Source organism: Apus apus, chromosome Z (assembly GCF_020740795.1).
Source record: "Apus apus isolate bApuApu2 chromosome Z, bApuApu2.pri.cur, whole genome shotgun sequence".
Classification (NCBI taxonomy): domain Eukaryota; kingdom Metazoa; phylum Chordata; class Aves; order Apodiformes; family Apodidae; genus Apus; species Apus apus.
This window is the reverse complement of record NC_067312.1, coordinates 38507026-38524237: the sequence shown is the minus strand read 5'-3', so window position 1 is coordinate 38524237 and position 17212 is coordinate 38507026. Positions and strand designations below refer to the sequence as shown.

At 43.0% G+C, this 17212-nt stretch overlaps 1 protein-coding gene across 3 annotated transcripts; it reads right to left on the bottom strand.

Moving 5' to 3' along the window:
- Positions 1–1021: 1021 nt before the first annotated feature.
- On the bottom strand, positions 1022–16176 carry ZFAND5 (zinc finger AN1-type containing 5). 3 transcript variants are annotated; one of them, XM_051643219.1, is made up of 6 exons: positions 15914–16176; positions 11919–12076; positions 11418–11529; positions 10905–11002; positions 2900–3025; positions 1022–2666 (listed from the first exon to the last, which is right to left on the bottom strand). In XM_051643219.1, exons 2-6 carry the CDS (start codon positions 12067–12069, stop codon positions 2518–2520), a joined length of 636 nt encoding a protein of 211 aa, XP_051499179.1. In that variant the 5' UTR covers positions 12070–12076; positions 15914–16176; the 3' UTR covers positions 1022–2517. The 3 variants fall into 3 exon arrangements, with proteins under 3 accessions (XP_051499179.1, XP_051499181.1, XP_051499180.1); XM_051643221.1 differs by lacking the exon at positions 15914–16176 and adding an exon at positions 14422–14441; XM_051643220.1 differs by lacking the exon at positions 15914–16176 and adding an exon at positions 14154–14370.
- Between the last annotated feature and the right edge of the window lie 1036 nt (positions 16177–17212).

Sequence of the window (17212 nt, the reverse complement as noted above, 5' to 3'; positions counted from 1 at the left end):
AAGGAGAGGAAAAAGGAGAGGAAAAAGGAGAGGAAAAAGGAGAGGAAAAAGGAGAGGAAAAAGGAGAGGAAAAAGGAGAGGAAAAAGGAGAGGAAAAAGGAGAGGAAAAAGGAGAGGAAAAAGGAGAGGAAAAAGGAGAGGAAAAAGGAGAGGAAAAAGGAGAGGAAAAAGGAGAGGAAAAAGGAGAGGAAAAAGGAGAGGAAAAAGGAGAGGAAAAAGGAGAGGAAAAAGGAGAGGAAAAAAAAAAGGCATTTTGTCCTGCAGTGTAGTAGCTGATTTTGCTTTAATACAAAAGGTAGAAAAGTTACAATTTTGGTGCTTCAAAGAAGTTCCATAATTGAATTATAAAATTAATCCTGGAAAATGAAGCCCCAAAGCATGCCTGTGTTCCCTTATTGGGAATATTATACACAGTGGCTGTTAGCAGTATCTTACAATGTAAGAGCTTGACTAGTGGGATATACGTTACCATTTTTGATAAAGCAATTTTTATGCATTATCCAGCAGTGAAGATGTCTTCCTCCAAGGCAACGTATGCTTTGTGCTCTGTCCTCACTGGAAAGGATAAATCTGGCATATGTAACATCTGTATTTGGATGCTGACCCTGGCAATTACTCAACCTAGGTCTGCCGATAAAGATGTGGACATAATGGCAATAGTCAGTGTACTGGCTCTATTATAACAGATCCACTGGAAAGAAGTTTTGTAGGCCGAGGAAAATAAACTTTTGAAGTTCATTGCTATTGCTTTCCCTTGCTCGCCTTAAGCATGTTGTTGTTTACTGGCATTTTTGTCAGGCCATTAAATAGTTACATGTATTCTACCTGCTCATGTAAGCTACTTTACAAGACGTTGGTATACCCAAATAAGAAACAATGACACAGACAGGCTTAAGCATAGAGACATCTATAAGCATAGATGTAACTTTGATAGATCTGTAACTTTGCCCCACTACCTCTACAATGTCACTTTCTGACTACAGCAATAACTAAAACAAATGAACTATCACAAAAGGAAGTATTTCCTTCTGTACATGATTTTTATTATTTACATAATACAATATAGCATAGATGCTGAGTAGCATGATTATGTGCAATACATAAATATGAACTATCTGTACATGTTTGCATATCTAATAACTCAGAACATAGTTAAATGCAAAAAAACCTGATGCTTTTAATAGTGAAGTAAAAACTAAGACTGACCACTGCGATAGAAATAAGAAGGTTCAGGAGTAGTGCCTTGTATACATACATAACTATTTACAGATGAGAACAGGTATTATCACAACACTAGTCTAAACTGTAGTTGTTTATATAAAAAACACAAGTTTCATACATCACAAAAAACCCTTCCATTATAACACAGAAGTGATATTACCAGACAAGCATCAGTGAAATATACTGCCTTTTCTAGAGTTGTTATTGTACAATGCTGTAGATAATGCAGCCCATGCAATACACCCAAGAACACTACAGTCCTACATCCAAGTACAATTCAAAATTATAAAGCAGCCCTCCAAGAGTGGTTCCAGCTACAACTGAAGTCTACAGCAGCCATGTTGGCTATGGTTTTCCATGCAGAACAGTGCAACTGTTACACTTAAAACTAGAGAAAATTAAGTCCTAATATTCTTTTGAACTCAGAACACACAGAATGTAAGTAGTATATGAATAAGAAACTGCTCTAATACTTCAGCAACTTACTCAGACGTGATGCTTCATAGAGCTGCAGTGGTATGGTTAAAAAAAAGTGACTTTTTTGGTAAACCAATCTTACAATATTGTGCTACAAAACATTTTTAGATAATCAAGGAAAAGCAAACAACTCAATTGCAGGCCAGTTCATAAGCTCCAAGCAGGACATTTCCTTTGGGAACCTATTTAGTTCTAAAATCAGTATTATCTCTCTCAAAACAGTTTTCTTCTCAATATGTATCAGATTTTTTCCATTCTTCTCAGTGCAATTCATAAGCAACTTTCTTAAATATGGCACCAATCCTTATCTTATTGGGATGGTGGACTCCTCTACGTAGTTTTCATTCTGCTGGAAAACACAACGGAGCGTGGAAACTCAAATTAGAATGAGATTTTAAATCACAGAAGTAGACTGCCAACCTTTTTGATGTATTCTTCTCCAAAACAGGCACATAACGCTAGCCAGAGATTATATACCTCAAACACATCTCACAAGGCAGATCTGTTGCAACCATGCAGACAGCATACATCTGTTTGGCACGTGAGCTAGAGAGTCTGTCCTCTCTGTGTGTATTCCTGGGCAAGTTTCTGATCATCCAATTACATTCTGATGAGGGCATGCATATTTCCAAGGGCTGTATCTATCCAATTTTGCCTGTAACAAACACTCAAACATTCTTAAATATCATTAAGACAGACAAGACTAAAAGTAAAACTTTGGAGAACAAAGGAAGATGGCCATGCACCTGCTCTTTTATGCTTTCCTAGGATATATCAAAAACAAACAAAGTCAGTCAGTCTTTTAATGAGCAGGTTAACTTATATTCTCTGGATTTTTTCAGCCACCACAACTGGATTCTCTTTCCTGATTTTTGCTGCAGCTTCTGCTTTGTAATCATATGGGCAGTTATGCTTGTCAGAATAACGGTGAAGTCCACAAAACAAGTTTCCACATCGGCAGTCAAATCCTGTACAAAGAAAAAGAAGCAATGTCACTAGGGTGCTTCATATTAAATAAAGCTGTAAATTAAGGGCTTAGTTGCTGTAAAGACATGTCTTTGCCATGAGTAGATAGACAGAGTAAGAAAAATGAAGACCTGTACTATGTTGTTTGGACCCTAAACAACCAGGTAAGTTTAATATTACAGTTACTTTCTTAAGTCATAGACATATGTTCAAAATTGACAAAGTATTCTCACACCTGTAAGGCCAACCTTCTTTCTGCACATGAAACATCTGTTCTTCTTTGGTTTGGGTAGTTCAGGAGCTCTCTCTTCACTCTGCGAAGTACTAGGCTGAGAAACTGATGGGCTTGGTTGAGTAACAACTGTTGAGGCAAGCAAAGGAAATAAAGGTTGAATTGCCTTTTCTTGACTTCACTAGCTATTCAGTAGCATTTATGCATTTCTTAAGGATTAATTTCCCCTACTAAAAACCTGAATGTTTGTTGTCAGAAGTACTTAATAAACTAGCCTATGAAAATACAAATCAGGAATAGGGATTTTTAGGTACTCTATTCTTCCTTTTTGACTCTACAAAAGACAACCAGGTTTTATCCAAATTTCCATCAGCTAGAGAACATAAGACATTCACCTGTTACACCTGTACAGGTGTATACTGGTGTTAAGGGTTTAGAAAGCACTCCAGAAGTTCCATCTACGTATTTAATATTTTTTAAAAAATATTATGATCAAGTAATGTTTAATCTAAACAGTAACTACTCTCAGGGCTGAAGTTACTGAACAGAGGGGATGCCTATACAGACTTTAATAGTAACAAACGAAATTCAAGAATATGATACTACAACAGTACTGGGTTACTCTGCCTCTGCAGTTGTCAGGTCAGACAGCTAAAACAATTCACAAAGACAACAGCCAGCAAGCCACTGATTCTGTGACAGATCCGAAACACAGCTACAAAACACAGTTCAAAAAAGCCCTCACATTTGACACTTTCAGCAATTTAAAGAACAAAATGCAGATTTACACTTGAATAGCTGCATTTTTGTACTGTATTCAGCTTCAATGCTCAGGTAGGTATAGTCAAAATGAGTAACTTTTCAGTTACCTTTCTCATTAACACCTTCAGACAAAACTCAAGACATCACTTTCTGAAGGACAAAAATCTGTCCTTGTGTGACCTTTCATGAATATGTTCCTTTTGTTCAAATTATTTTTTTTTCAATCAAACTTAGAAAAAAAGAATATTTTACTTATATCCAAACTGAAATTGAGAAAATCTGAGAGGTGTTTTTGTACACAACTTTAACACCTGCTCCTGGTAGTTTTCTGTAGACTCCCAGCTGTATGACGACATATATTGTTCTAAAATAAAAAAACCCTACAAAATGCATTCCAGAATAAATGGGGGGTATACAAGCTTTATGGACTTAACTGTTATCAAGAAATGGGTTTGTATTACCATGTTCATAGGCATTCTAAGATACAGCTCATTATTACTGGTAACACCTAAAAAGCATCACAATTTACTATTCAAACAAGACAGCCCCCAGTCAGGACTTCATAATCTAAACAAGAAGTGACAAGCTCCCAGAGGTTACAAGAAACCTTCATTACTCATAATAAAAAAAAGTTTACCTATACATTATGTTATAGCAACAGTCCTGACAAAGAACTAAGGCTGTTTACTACCTTATTTTTTGTCACCTGCACTTCCCTGTTTTTAAAAAAGTTTAGGAAGTTCAGTGTCAGTGCTATGTTGTCAGGTCTGAGGGCTTGGAAAACTATGACAGCACTAGCACTACAATCACTACTGCTGTTAGTATTTTTTGGAGTAGTTTCTGCTGCTGCTTTTGTTTGAGAAAACAATTTTTCTTAGTCTTAAGGATTAACATTTTCTACATGAAGACATATGATTCTCTGAATTTGTCCTTAAATCCCAAGAAAAGCAATGCTCAGAATCACTTAATCTGAATGTGTGTAAACAAAGAACAGGTTAAAACGCAACAGTATCACAGTGTAAACTTATTGGACACTATGCCCCTTGGCCTTAAGAAAACCAAAAAACAAATGCCTCCTAAAACACATGGTTAAACTCCTTTTAGATTTGTTGTGTTGCTAATTTGTTTAAAAATTAAATGCTCATTGTAAGCCATGGAACATGAAAAAGAGGAACCAAAGCATACTTTGCAATTTTGCGTATAGTCAGAGGAAAGCCTTAACTCCATCAGAACCATCTTATGAGTCCTGGGAGCATGCATGTTGCTTCCATCAGATGCAAAAGAAAATGCAGAAGAGACTAATCAACACTGACCTAAATAATTAAAGTCACGTCCAACACGCACCAAGAGATAATAAAAACAAGAAGAGAAGCAACCCTTATGACTGCCTAACACACTGAAAAGGAGGCGGAACAAGGAAGTGGAAACGGCAACTTCCCAAGAATCACCAAGGCAAAGAGCTAGCCTAACAGATCAGTGTACAAACACACTGAGAACAAACCCACCTAAGGGAAAACGTTACAAGACACTACAGGTATACTTCTTCCGTTGCAAGCAGAAACTGACAACTGGCAGGCCAGGAACTGGAAACTGATCCTAAAAAAACTGTAGAGGGACATTTCCTGGAAGGGCTGCTTAACAAGATCTTTCCCCCACAACTAACACACATTCCAAGAAGGAAAAGCAGTACACTATGTGCAGTAATGGGCACTAAAAGGTTCCAAGACATGATGGGACATAGATCTCTAAATCCAAATTAAAATGTTCAAATTTGTTTTTTTTTTATGCCAGGAGATTTAAGTCTGATGATGAGCTTTTATCATGTTAAACCTTCACAAATGTGCTTCTGAATAATGACTAGGACAGACGCAATGCTGCCTGCCCCTTACTTAAATCTCTGAATAAAAATGCATTTTCATCAGCCTGTGGCTCAGATGAAAAATACCATACATTGTAGCTGTTTTGTCATGACAGCAGGAGTCAATATAGGTACATCAGTTAAATATCTTGACAACAGCTTATTTTAGCACAGAAGCAACATCAATGGGGTATGTACAACTTCAGTTGTCAACATATAAAGTTAATTTTATGCCAGAAATTAGAGTGTTAATCATAAGGCAAAGTGCTCCAAATGATTGCTCTATGATCACCATGGAATGAATAACTGAACAAATTCTGAAAGTTGGAAAACAGTGGTTACTGGTGCCTGAAGACTTGCTTCCTCTATATAACAGTGTTCAGCTGAAGCAAAGCACTCGCCACTAAAACAGGTTTTATCACTTAAACAGAATTCCTGTTGACATGTACCCCTCCCTCTTCACTACCTTGGTAATTTTTCTTCCCAACCTTTGCCTCTTGAGGTTACCCAATCAGGTTTACTCAACTGGAATATTACCAAACCAGTTCTACTATTACAAAGGCAAAAAAATTAAGGGCAACAGATTTCCAGAACTAGGTAGGTCTATATTGACTATTATCTTGGTCTTAAATTATTACCTCTGGGCACTGTAACATGCATTACCATCATGCACCAGGAAGACTATCACCAATCTGCTAGGATAATAAAGACTAACGTAATCCTAGTATTAGAGAGGGGCCTGAAAACACCCCCCAACGAGTCTCTACAGAAGGAACAAAGAAACAGAAAGTCCACTGATGAGACAAGTTAGCTCCATGCCACAGCACAAGAGCTACTCAACCTATACACAGAAACATCCTACAAACTAGAAAACAAAGTTCTCAGAACTCAAAGTATTAAGCTACAGTGACTATGTGGGACTGCCACTCAAAATTAAGACACTCTAAAACCAGCTTTTTTCCTTATATAAACATGTATGGCTGCTGCAAAAAAAGCATGCCTACTGCAGCTATTTTCCCACCAAGATTTCCCACTGGAAAGGAATGAATCCAATGTTTCAACTGAATAAAACTTTATGAAAATAAAGCAATATTACTTTTAACCCTCCCCATATAAAAAAACAGAAAGGCTTATCAAAGTAACACAAAGAACTTTTTAGAAACTTCTCTGACTAAACAAAAGTTAACCAAAATAAGATATGAACAGCTTAAACAGCATGACTTTCACAGTACTAGTGGTAAGCAAAACAGCAGAACAAAGTCTTACAAGCAAAAGGTGCATTGAGTATCTTTACTGTTACATTAACACAGTGTAAAAATACCCTCCCATCACAGTATCACACAGGAATATGGTTTAACTTGATGGCCATGAAAACTTAATGTCTGTGCTATACTACTGTTAAAATACTAACAGCATCGTATGACCAGCTAGCACAGGACCAACAGCGGGGTCCCCAGACTTATTTTCCAAGGTAGACAGCTTCAAGGTTTAGAAGAGGCTACTGGTTCTGTTTCAGAACTGTTTCTATCAGGGATGTCTACTGAAGTTACAGCAGACATGGGAAACATGAAGATGAGCTATTTATTTTAAACATAAGACAGTTGTTACATCAGACAATTATACCAACAACCACAAAGGAACTACCCAGAGGTAGCAACATGTTAAAATACTATAGCCATGTGTGAAAACAAATCAGAATTAACAAGACACTCATTACAACAAAATCTGAGGAATGTTATGTAGTGACCACCTTAAGCCTACCATCTCTCATGAACTGGCATCTTACAGTATTACCTGCAACACACTGTACACATCAGATAAAGCAAACTGGTTCTACTATAATATATGTATGGGTAATCCCTAACAGGGTCTCAACCTGAATGCAGGATAACTGTAAAATAACTCTATAATTACACTGGCTTGGTAGAAAGCCAAGAGACAAGTAAGCCAGTCACCATTGCCTGCTGTCTTCTGAAGCTAATTATTTCAGTAACAGAAAGAGTAAGCTACAGCATGGATGGAATTATGCAGTAAGCTAACAGTATCTGGGTATTTCTAAAATGTGCATTTGACACAAGATCATAGTGGGTTGAATTTCTGGTTCTTTGTAAGTAGTGCTACTCTGCAGCTGTGGCTTTACAAAAATCACACTGCTCCCTAAACCAGAGCTATTACTGGGTTTAAAAAAAAAACCAAAACAATAAACAAACCCCAACCAACTCCACACCTGTGATACACATACTGTTACTAATTACACCTGGAAACACTGATCAAGCTGACTGGGGCTCCTCATTCAGCAAGGTAATGACCAAAAAAAAGCACAAGAAAATGCTAAAAATATGCTCTAACTTGAAACAATTATTGTTTAAAATACTTGTTTTCAAAACAGTTTATTTTTAGTGGTTACTATGCAATTCTTTTTTGTACAAATCTTTTATTTCCATTTGAATACCTGCTAAAAAACCAAACCTTCTTAAGGAAGGGCTCCATTATGCCTCACCAACTTGGTAGATACACTGCTCTGTTAGTGTAACACAAGGGAGGAAAAGAGTTTGCTAGGATTTGCACCTAGTTCCTGTAACTTAGCACAGCAATAAAGCAACTATGAATCACATTTCTAGAATGCTCTGGGTATAGTCTGACCTTGGTCAAGACTGTATTAGAATTCAATCCTTAACAAAAAGTGTACAAGAGTATCAAACCCTATTGAAAGTATTCTGGTAAATAGCGCTCACTTACAAATTTGAGTCTGGACATAAAGACCTTTAGATATCTGACTTATGAGCTGTTAAAACACTCAAGTGCACTGGACACATGCCACTGTTCAATTATAAAACTGCAACCACCAAGTCAAACTAAGAAACTACAAGTTACAAGAAAACATAACACACTAGACTTGTGAATTACAACCAGCTAGGTTCGTTATACCCTTTTTTTCTTCAAATGTTAAGACATAATTGATTGTCTTAGCACTGGATTTGTTCTGAATGAAAATCCAGGTTGTAATCTCTACTTGAGCAAAGGAAAAAAAAAAAAAGCAGAAAAATCCAACCACCACCAATGAAAAAATAAGCCTTTTAAGCATAATCGGTTCATCATTCTCAGCTTCACCACCTTCTCAAGTCAGTTGCTTCAATTCCAAAAGTAAACAAGTATAATTTTATGCTGCAGACTGCTAAAAAAAGAAAATTGGTTGGCCAAATGTAACTGTATTATTAACTTTCTGGCTTCTAAGGGAAATATCCAAAATTTCATCTGCTAATGCCAACCCGGCAGAAGAGAACGTGACTTCATACTGTTGAAAACATAAAAGGAGAGCAAGCTACATTGCTTGAAGGCTACATAGTTTGATCATGATCTGTTATTGTCTGATGGATGGTTATGAAATTCAGTTGCTAGGATCAGACTGTGCTTTCAACTATGCTGTATTTTCATGACCGTAGCATCACACCTTATAGACAGTATGATAAGCCAATGCAAATTAGCTGCCATTGTTTCAGGTCCTCCTTGAGGGGAGACACGAAAACATATTGGATGCTGATGGAAAAAAGAAGAGAAGAAAAATGCAACTAGTCCAGATGTGACAGGGATTTTTATTAGGAGTCTAGAACAGCTTCTCCTGCCTGCAAGACAGCACTCAACATGCCACTGAATACAGTCAACACTATTTTAGATGTCCAACAAACACTAAAAACAGTAAACAATGACACTATCCTATGCTGTCTACAGTCTGTCAAACCGTAATACTTAAAAAGGAACTCGGGTGTTGCAGCAGCTGAGGCTCTTTCACAAGGTTACGGTATGTACTCAGGCAGGCAGTTTTGTTCCACAATTTTTTTCCAGACACTTTAAAGTTCTCTGGCAGTTTTTCCAGTGATCTCTACACAAACTTGTGACAGCTTTTACTCTGATATTATTTACAATACTTAAGTATCTTCAGTGGCTTTTGGATTTTCCCACCTATTCTGATCAACAGAGTGCAGTGTGAACACTACCTATTACACAGATGACCCACAGTACCTGAAAAACACGTAATATGTTAATAATAACAACTGAAGATTGTTTTTCACACCTGGCCAAGTGACAAATTCCTCCTGGCAGTTCTATTAACAGTAAAGTCACCTACTACTTCACCACTGCTACCATTTTTCATATTCCTCTTTCCTGCTTGCCACATATCAGGTAGAAATTCATAACAAAGCCAGATGGGTTTATAAATATTGTAGCAAAGTCTGAATTATTTCTCAGTTGCATAAAGAAAGCCTCTGCAGGTGATATCAGTTACACTAAGTTAATACTTCAAAAAATCTCCTCTCAGTCTATTAATTATGAAAACCCCTATCTATTCTCTAACTGTATCTCAGCTCGCATCACAGAATCTGGATTTAGCATGACTTACTGCAAATTGTAACATCCTCTGTACAAATACAGAGAAATTAAGTATCCGGTGTTCAAGCAGACTTTGCTTTCAAAGATAAATCTAGATAAAAAAATTCTACACAGTGCAGAGTAGCATCTTCTGCAATTTTCACCTCACTGACTTAAACGAAAAAAATGGATTTTTCTTCAGCTTGAGTGAACAGATTTCCTACTAAACTTTGGCTGTTAGTGTTTTTAAGACTGTTTCAGAACTATTAAATTAATGTGGATATGTGTAAGCACAGAACAGGTGTGTTAAGATATTGGAACAAATTTATATGAATTTACATCACTAGTTGTAGCCAAGAAAGCTGTTCTTTCCTGCTTTCCTCCAATAAATAGTTTACGCTTTATTTACTGCAGCTGAAACCTTCCAGTACAAGATTAATACTTTTAAATTGACAAGTCACACCCAGCAATTAAGGCTGCAAGTACCCTACAGTTGCAGAACAATGCTTTGCTTATATTTAATGATTACTCAATTAAAGAACTTAAGCAGCTTTTGACATTATCTTAAATTACGTATTGCCTTCACCCACAGGCTCACTCTTCTGTAAAATGGAATTTATTAAGAACTCCATTCTCCAAACACAAGCCATTTTGAGTGCCATGAGTCAGCAAGAATTGTACTGCTAGATAATAGAGAAATCTCAACATCTTGACTTCAAAACTGAACACCTTGCCCAAACACAATTTCAGAGTGTCTTAGTTTTAAAAACAAAGGTTTGGGAGCCACCCTCACAAGTATAATTTTTTATTTTTTTTTTACTAACATTGAACATGCATCTGAAAACTATTGCAACACGAGACCTTTTTCTTGATTCAGATGACAGCATACTCAAAAAAGCATCCTTAAAAATCACCTTAACAGTTCAAAACCACCACTAACAACAGGATACTCTGAAAGTAAATAAACCCTCAGCCTCCACTAAGTCACCAGTTGTACTCAGTGTTACTCTACAAACATACCTGGCTCAGTCTCTGTCTTCGGCGGTAGTTTTTCCTCTCTTGAAATGCTCATTTCTGTCATTTGCTGCGTTACAGGCAAAGCGGCAACAGGCACATTTCTGTTTAAATACAGTGGAACACATAATTTATGTTAGTTTTGCATTCATAATATAAGCTTAAACTGTCCAGACTCATTAAATAGCTACGTCTTGAATGACTACTGAAACATGTTCCTGATCCCTGCTTCTACTACATTCAAAACGTATTTTTTACTCTATTTTAGTTTCCCTAGAAGAAAACAGTCAAACCTGTAGCAAATACTCCCCTAGATAAATCAAAACAGTATTTTTAAATGTAGCAGCCCAACACCAAATATTTTCATCAGTTCTCATTTACAGAGATTTAAAAAGCGCTGTGGGGTAGACTGTCACTTTTTCTTCTGCAGAAACTCACTGCAATAGGGCAGGATTGCTGCAGGCCTTCAACTTGTTGCACACTCACAGCTCATTCAAACTTCAAATACCATCATCTTACCTTGATTTTTCAGATGTGCTGCCAGCAGCACCTTCACAGTTGTTTAAGCTAGTGTCTGCTCTCTGTACAGATGCAGAGTCTGAGGTAGGACTGTTTGAACCACTGGCTGTTCCTATGTAACAGGAATTTGACAAGTCAGTCATGAACAAACTGCAAAATATAGCCAAATATTCTCATATACAGCTATGAGCTGTCTGCATACAATCTTCCCTAATCCTGCATATTATTTCTTACATAAAGACAGGCTACACCATTAACAACCAAACTACAGAAGATAAGTGGAAAAGCAAGTTCTGGCTGAATGCCAAGCAGGAGAGAACACATCACATAGAAATGTATTTTTATCTTTACTGTGATTTAAAGCAGTATTCTCGTTGATACTGTTTTAGTACAAAGCTTTCAGAAGTTCTCATGAAAAACACTGAGATTCCTCATAATATGTTTTATTTTAAAAGAAGTCAGAAAACCCAAAACCAAAACCAACCCACCGTGCACCCTTACCCATTGGGCTGATTCTGCCACTATTCTGCTGACGCTGAAGATGCTCTTTGTAGCAAACAGAACACATCCCATTTGTCCTAGGATTTCCATAAAATCCACATCCTGTACTACACAACATGGGTCCTGGGGTCTGGTTTGTCTCCTGAGTCATTTCGATGCTGTAAATAAAACCAAGAACTGCATTAGATGCTGGCATGTCACCAAAATCAATTATAGTGCCACAGAATTATAGTATGTCAGCTCACTCTGCCCTCCAAAAGTGGTATCAGCATTCTTAAAGACGGTTATATGGATGTTAACATATCATTCAATACTGCAATTTTACTGCTAAGTAACATCATTACGAACCCTTAAGAGACAAGTGTCATCATACTAATACTGAGTAATAATGTACTTGTTGGGCACTGAGCTACATGTACAGGTTATGACCAAGTCCAATTAGACAGTGAAAAAAGCCCTTTATTACCAAACTGTGCACTAACAGGGATATGCAGAATAAGCAAGACAAAGTTCACGTCTACCAAACAGTTCTTGGAAGTAACATAGCTTCTTTTTTTCCCCAACTCCAGTAGATCTGACAGTACTGAAAATGTTGGATCTTGCATGATTTCTTTGTTAATTCCGGTTTTAGCAGTTCCTACTCTCACAATACACTTGTCAAACAGAATAAAAATCCTTGAAATATTGGCAGTAGCCATTTAAAGTCTGTATTCGTACCTTTAGAAGGAATTTCCAAAACAAGGTCCTGAACACTGCTTAAATTGTGTATGAAACCTGATACGGAGTACTAACTGGCAACAACACGTGTACAATGGGCCCTTCAAACCGTAAGCTTAGAGCAGGTTTTATTCTTCCAAAAGAAAAAAAAAAACAACTTCAAACTGTTGAGTATGTTCAGCTACACAGCCTACACATTTAAAAAAACAGGCAAAAAATGCCAGTCAAGTTCTTTAATATAGTTATACCAAGACTCTGGGCCTCCCAATGGCAGACAATGCTAACTCTCTGCCATGAACTGCAGAAGCTGGGAACCAAAATACTTCACCTTCATTGCTGGTTAACCTCTGCCAGGCAAGGTTAGTAGAAAAACTGAACAGCAACCAAATCCTTGATTCCCAAGGGCAATAAAACTGGAACACAGTAATCAAGCAATCTGCTAAAAATTGAGGACACTTAAGAATACTGCACTCTTCCTCCCATAATTTAAATATACTAGAAATATTGTATCTGGCAGCTGGAGACATTTTAGTGTAGTCTCTAGATTTCTGTCTTCCTATTCAGGAACAGTCACAATAAGAATCAGTCACAGTAAGTCTCTTAATGGAGGAGGCTGAGGGGTGACCTCATTGCAGTCTACAGCTTCCTCAGAAGGGGAAGAGCTGGGGCAGGTCCTGATCTCTTCACTCCTGTGACCAGTGACAGGACTGGGTGAAACGGCAGGGAGCTGAATCAGGGGAGGTTTAGGTTGGTTATCAGGAAAAGGCTTTTCACCCAGAGGGTGGTTGAGCACTGGAACAAGCTCCCCAGGGAAGTGGTCACAGCACCAAGCCTGCCTGAGTTCAGGAAGCATTTGGATGATGCTCTCAGGCACCTGGTGAGATTCCTGGGGGGCTCTACACAGGGACAGGAGGTGGACTCGATGATCCTGATGGGGACCTTCCAACTCAGCATATTCTGTGGTTATATGATTATAAGAGATATATGACTGCTGATGCTTGTGAGAAGTTAAATATGCAGAGAGGAAGTTCGTTACAGTGTACAGAAAAATATACTTCTTTTAACTAAGAAAACCCATACTGCAAGTAGTAAACTTACATTCAACTAGTATGAAACTGCAACTGACAGCTGCCTTTGTCTAATTAAACTCATTTTCTAGAATCAATGTAAAACAAGGGCAGGAAAAAGTAAACAAGCAAAATTCATCTGCTTGCCTGCTGGTGGTCAGGAAGCCTCGTTTTCCAGGTACAAATAGTTGCATTATTTGTGTCTCTGTAATACTTTCACAGAATAGATAGTTTCAAGACTACAAAACAGCTTCACACTTAATCTGGTAGTTTTACAGCCATACATACCAGTCAAGAGTCAGAACAAACCATGACCAAGCTAGAGAAATCTAAAAAAACTTGGTCATCTATATTGTATGCCTATGTCTATAATATAAACAAAGATTGTACTTCTGCCCTTGTATTAGGCAGGTAAGCTTAAAGTGCTCTCAAACACACCGTTACCACACACCTCAGCGTCCTGGCTCCACTTCCAAATGAATATGCTGTGAATATGTTTCACCACTCACTAAATCCAGCTGTGGGGGTTAAGGCGCGTATCAACCTATGACAAACAGGAGTCTCCGCAGCTCCTCTGTCAGCACTTTCTTTCACGACTTGAAATGCACACCCGTAACTGAAAGGTCAAATCCTCGTTACCCAAGGCTGAGGAAGCCCTGCTTTTCCAACCCTTGCAAGGTGCCCGGCTTGTCACCCCTGCTTCTTCTAAAAGCGCCTACCGCCAGCAGGAACCCGGCCGCCACGCACTCGCCCGGCTGGCTCTGCTACCGCACCACGGCCCGTCCTGCCCCTCTCCGCTCGCCGTTCCGGCGGCCAGCTGAGCCGCCCCCGCCGGGTCACGTGGGCCAGGGCCCGGCTTCCGCCTGTCAGCCGCCCGCCACCGGCCGGGCCCCGGCGCTCCGCCGCTCCGGCCGCCCCCTGCGGCCGCCTCCCGTGGGCAGCCGGCTGCGAGCCGCGGCGGGAGGAGGAGAAAGCCTACGAAATCCGATTAGCCTTCCCTACCAGGGGGCGAAAGGGGAGTGCGGACGCTGAAATTTCAATCCAGGACACGCAGCGCCCGTCGCCCCCAACAGCCATCTTCCCCGCCAGCGCGCACGGAGGGCGGCTGAGCGCGAACCGGGGCGGCAGCCAGCGGCCGGCCGCCGGGTCACAAATGCCCCCCGCGACCTTGGGGGTGGGCGGTTAAACCCAACTATTCTCCTTGGGAGAGCGGTAGTACAAAATAAAAAGGCCTCGTTCTGCGACCAGTCGTACCAGGTGCTTTAGCCCTGGGACAAAAAGAAGGGGCCTTTCCAATCAACACGTTCTCTCCAGCAGCAGTTCACGCCGCTAGTCCTCGCCATTAGCAGCGAAACTCAGAGCGGAGCGTAAATCCCGACAGGGGCCGAGCTCCGAGCCCGCCCCTCGCCCCCGAGGCGATGACGGGGCCATCCCGGCACAGCCCGGCTCCCACCGGGAGCTCCCGCCGGGCTCCGGTAACGACGGAAATAAAGCCCCCAACGCCCACCGAAATCAACCCTGACACCCGGGAACGGCGTCAGCCGTGGGCTTACTGACTTAAACACTTCCTCGCATCAACGTCCTCTCCTCGGAGAGCGCCCACAGTTACGCAAGAGAAACACGGACGCGTAACAAAGCGGGTTCATCGAGGCCCCTGCTGTTCATCTTCCCCCCCTGTTCGGGGGAAGAGGGGCGGAGGGGCCGGCACGGAGAAGGCGGGCCGACGCGGGGCGCTACCCGCAGGCCCCGGCTGGGTGAGCCAGACAAAAGGGGAGCCGCTGCCAAGCGCCCGCAGCGCGGTACCTCTGAATTGCTCCTGCAGCCTGCCCCCCGTCTCCTCCGCCTAAGATACCGCAACACAAATGACCGGAGGCTGGCGGGCTGAGAAGCGTGCAGGGGTGACCGGCCGGGGAAGCGGGGCCAGGCCGCTCCTAACAAGCCTGAGTCACGCTCGGCGCGGCCGCCTCCAGGCCCCGCGCCGCTCCCGGCCCCCGCGGCCTTGCAGCCAGCGGCCACGGAAACCTCACTGTCTGGCCGCCGGCGCTGTCCCACACCACCCCGTGCCGCCGCCTCCCCCTGCGCCCGGGCCGGGCAGGAGGAGGCCGCCGCGAGAGGCGGAGGGCGGCGAGACGGCCCGCGGGGAGGCCCGGGGACAGCCCGCCGCCATGAGGGTCCTGTGAAGCCCAGCCCAGCCCGTCGCTGCTCACCTACCTGTTCCCGGCGGGGGCCAGAAACCCCGCGGCAGGTGTGAGAAAAGGAGGGGCGGGCGGCTCCGGGTGGCTGCCAGGAGAGCGGAGGGCGGGAGAGCGCGGGGCGCGGAGCTGGCGGCACCGCCACTTCTCTCCTTTGTTCCTGCAGCGGCGGCGGCACTGGCGGCGGCGGCGGCGGCGGCGTGAGGCGAGACGCGCCGTGCGCTGGGGGCGGAGGGCGAGAAGGCGCAGGCGGGAGGGAGGCGGGGAAGACGAGGAGGAGGAGGAAGACGAGGCGGAGGAGGAGGAAGAGGAGGCGGTGGAGGAAGCCGTGCCCGCCCACCGGCTCCGGCTCCGCCCCCCCTTCCTCTCAGCCCCCGCCGGCCTCCGGGGCATGCGCGGTGCAGCCTAGGGGCGGCGAGGAGCGCGGGGGGCGCGGCCCGCACGCTCGGCCCGCCAGCACGCTGGCTCCGCCTGCCCGCCGGGCCGCCCGCGGGCACGGGCCGCGCGCCGGCCCGCTGCGTCACAGAGCAGCGCCTGCCAGCGGGCAGGGCCGTGTGCAGAGCGGCCGCCCCGCCCGGCCCGGGGCGTGGCCGTGGCGCCGGGAGGCGGCCCGGGCGGCGGGGCCTGGGCCCGGCGGCGCTGCGCGGGCGGAGCCGCCGCTCTCGGGTCGGCCTCCGGGTGGATGCGGACGCCTACCTCGGGCGCTGAAGGTGCTTCTGGCGAGCGGCCGGGATGGGTCCTGTCGCCCTTGTCTGCTGACACCTTCCCACGCGCAAAGTGAATCGACGTCTTACGTAGCAAATAGAGAGCGGGCAGGTTGTGAGGGGCTGTCAGCCCCCCCGAGCAGCCCGTGGTGGCAGAGGAGCCTGGGAGGCCGGGCTGGCAGCCTGCTGGGTGAAGGTTTCTTTCTGCTAGATGACGGTGCAGAGAAGTCAGTCCTGCTTCTTCCGAGCTGTTCTGATCCAACATTTTTGCTTTTTCGCGCTTGTGAAATGTACTTTTCTCAGGGCGAGATAACGCGTGGGATACAAGGGCGTCGTGTGAAACACGTGTGCTTTAGGCTGCTGAGGTGAGCTGCGGCCTGTATCCGACAGGCACGTTACCGCTCGTGCCCTGGCCTGCCTCGGCCTTTGCCACCCTTCTCGCAGGTGCCAGCATTGTCCAGCGCAGCAGTCAGGTTCAGAGAGGACATGTAGGACTGAAGCCCTAAGCATCTCTCTCCACATAGCCTAGACTTCAGGACACCACTGCTAATATGCAGCTTGACCCCTCTCCTGTCCAGAGCCATTTCATTTTCCTCAAGCTGGTCCATGGGGAT

Excerpts from the sequence above, each read along its gene's own strand:
- ZFAND5 (XM_051643219.1), bottom strand. The coding sequence starts at position 12,069 with ATGACTCAGGAGACAAACCAGACCCCAGGACCCATGTTGTGTAGTACA. Across the intron at positions 11,530-11,918 it reads TGGCAGAATCAGCCCAATGG|GAACAGCCAGTGGTTCAAAC; the intron begins GTAAGGGTGCAC and ends CCTGTTACATAG. Across the intron at positions 3,026-10,904 it reads GAAGACAGAGACTGAGCCAG|TTGTTACTCAACCAAGCCCA; the intron begins GTATGTTTGTAG and ends TTGCCTCAACAG.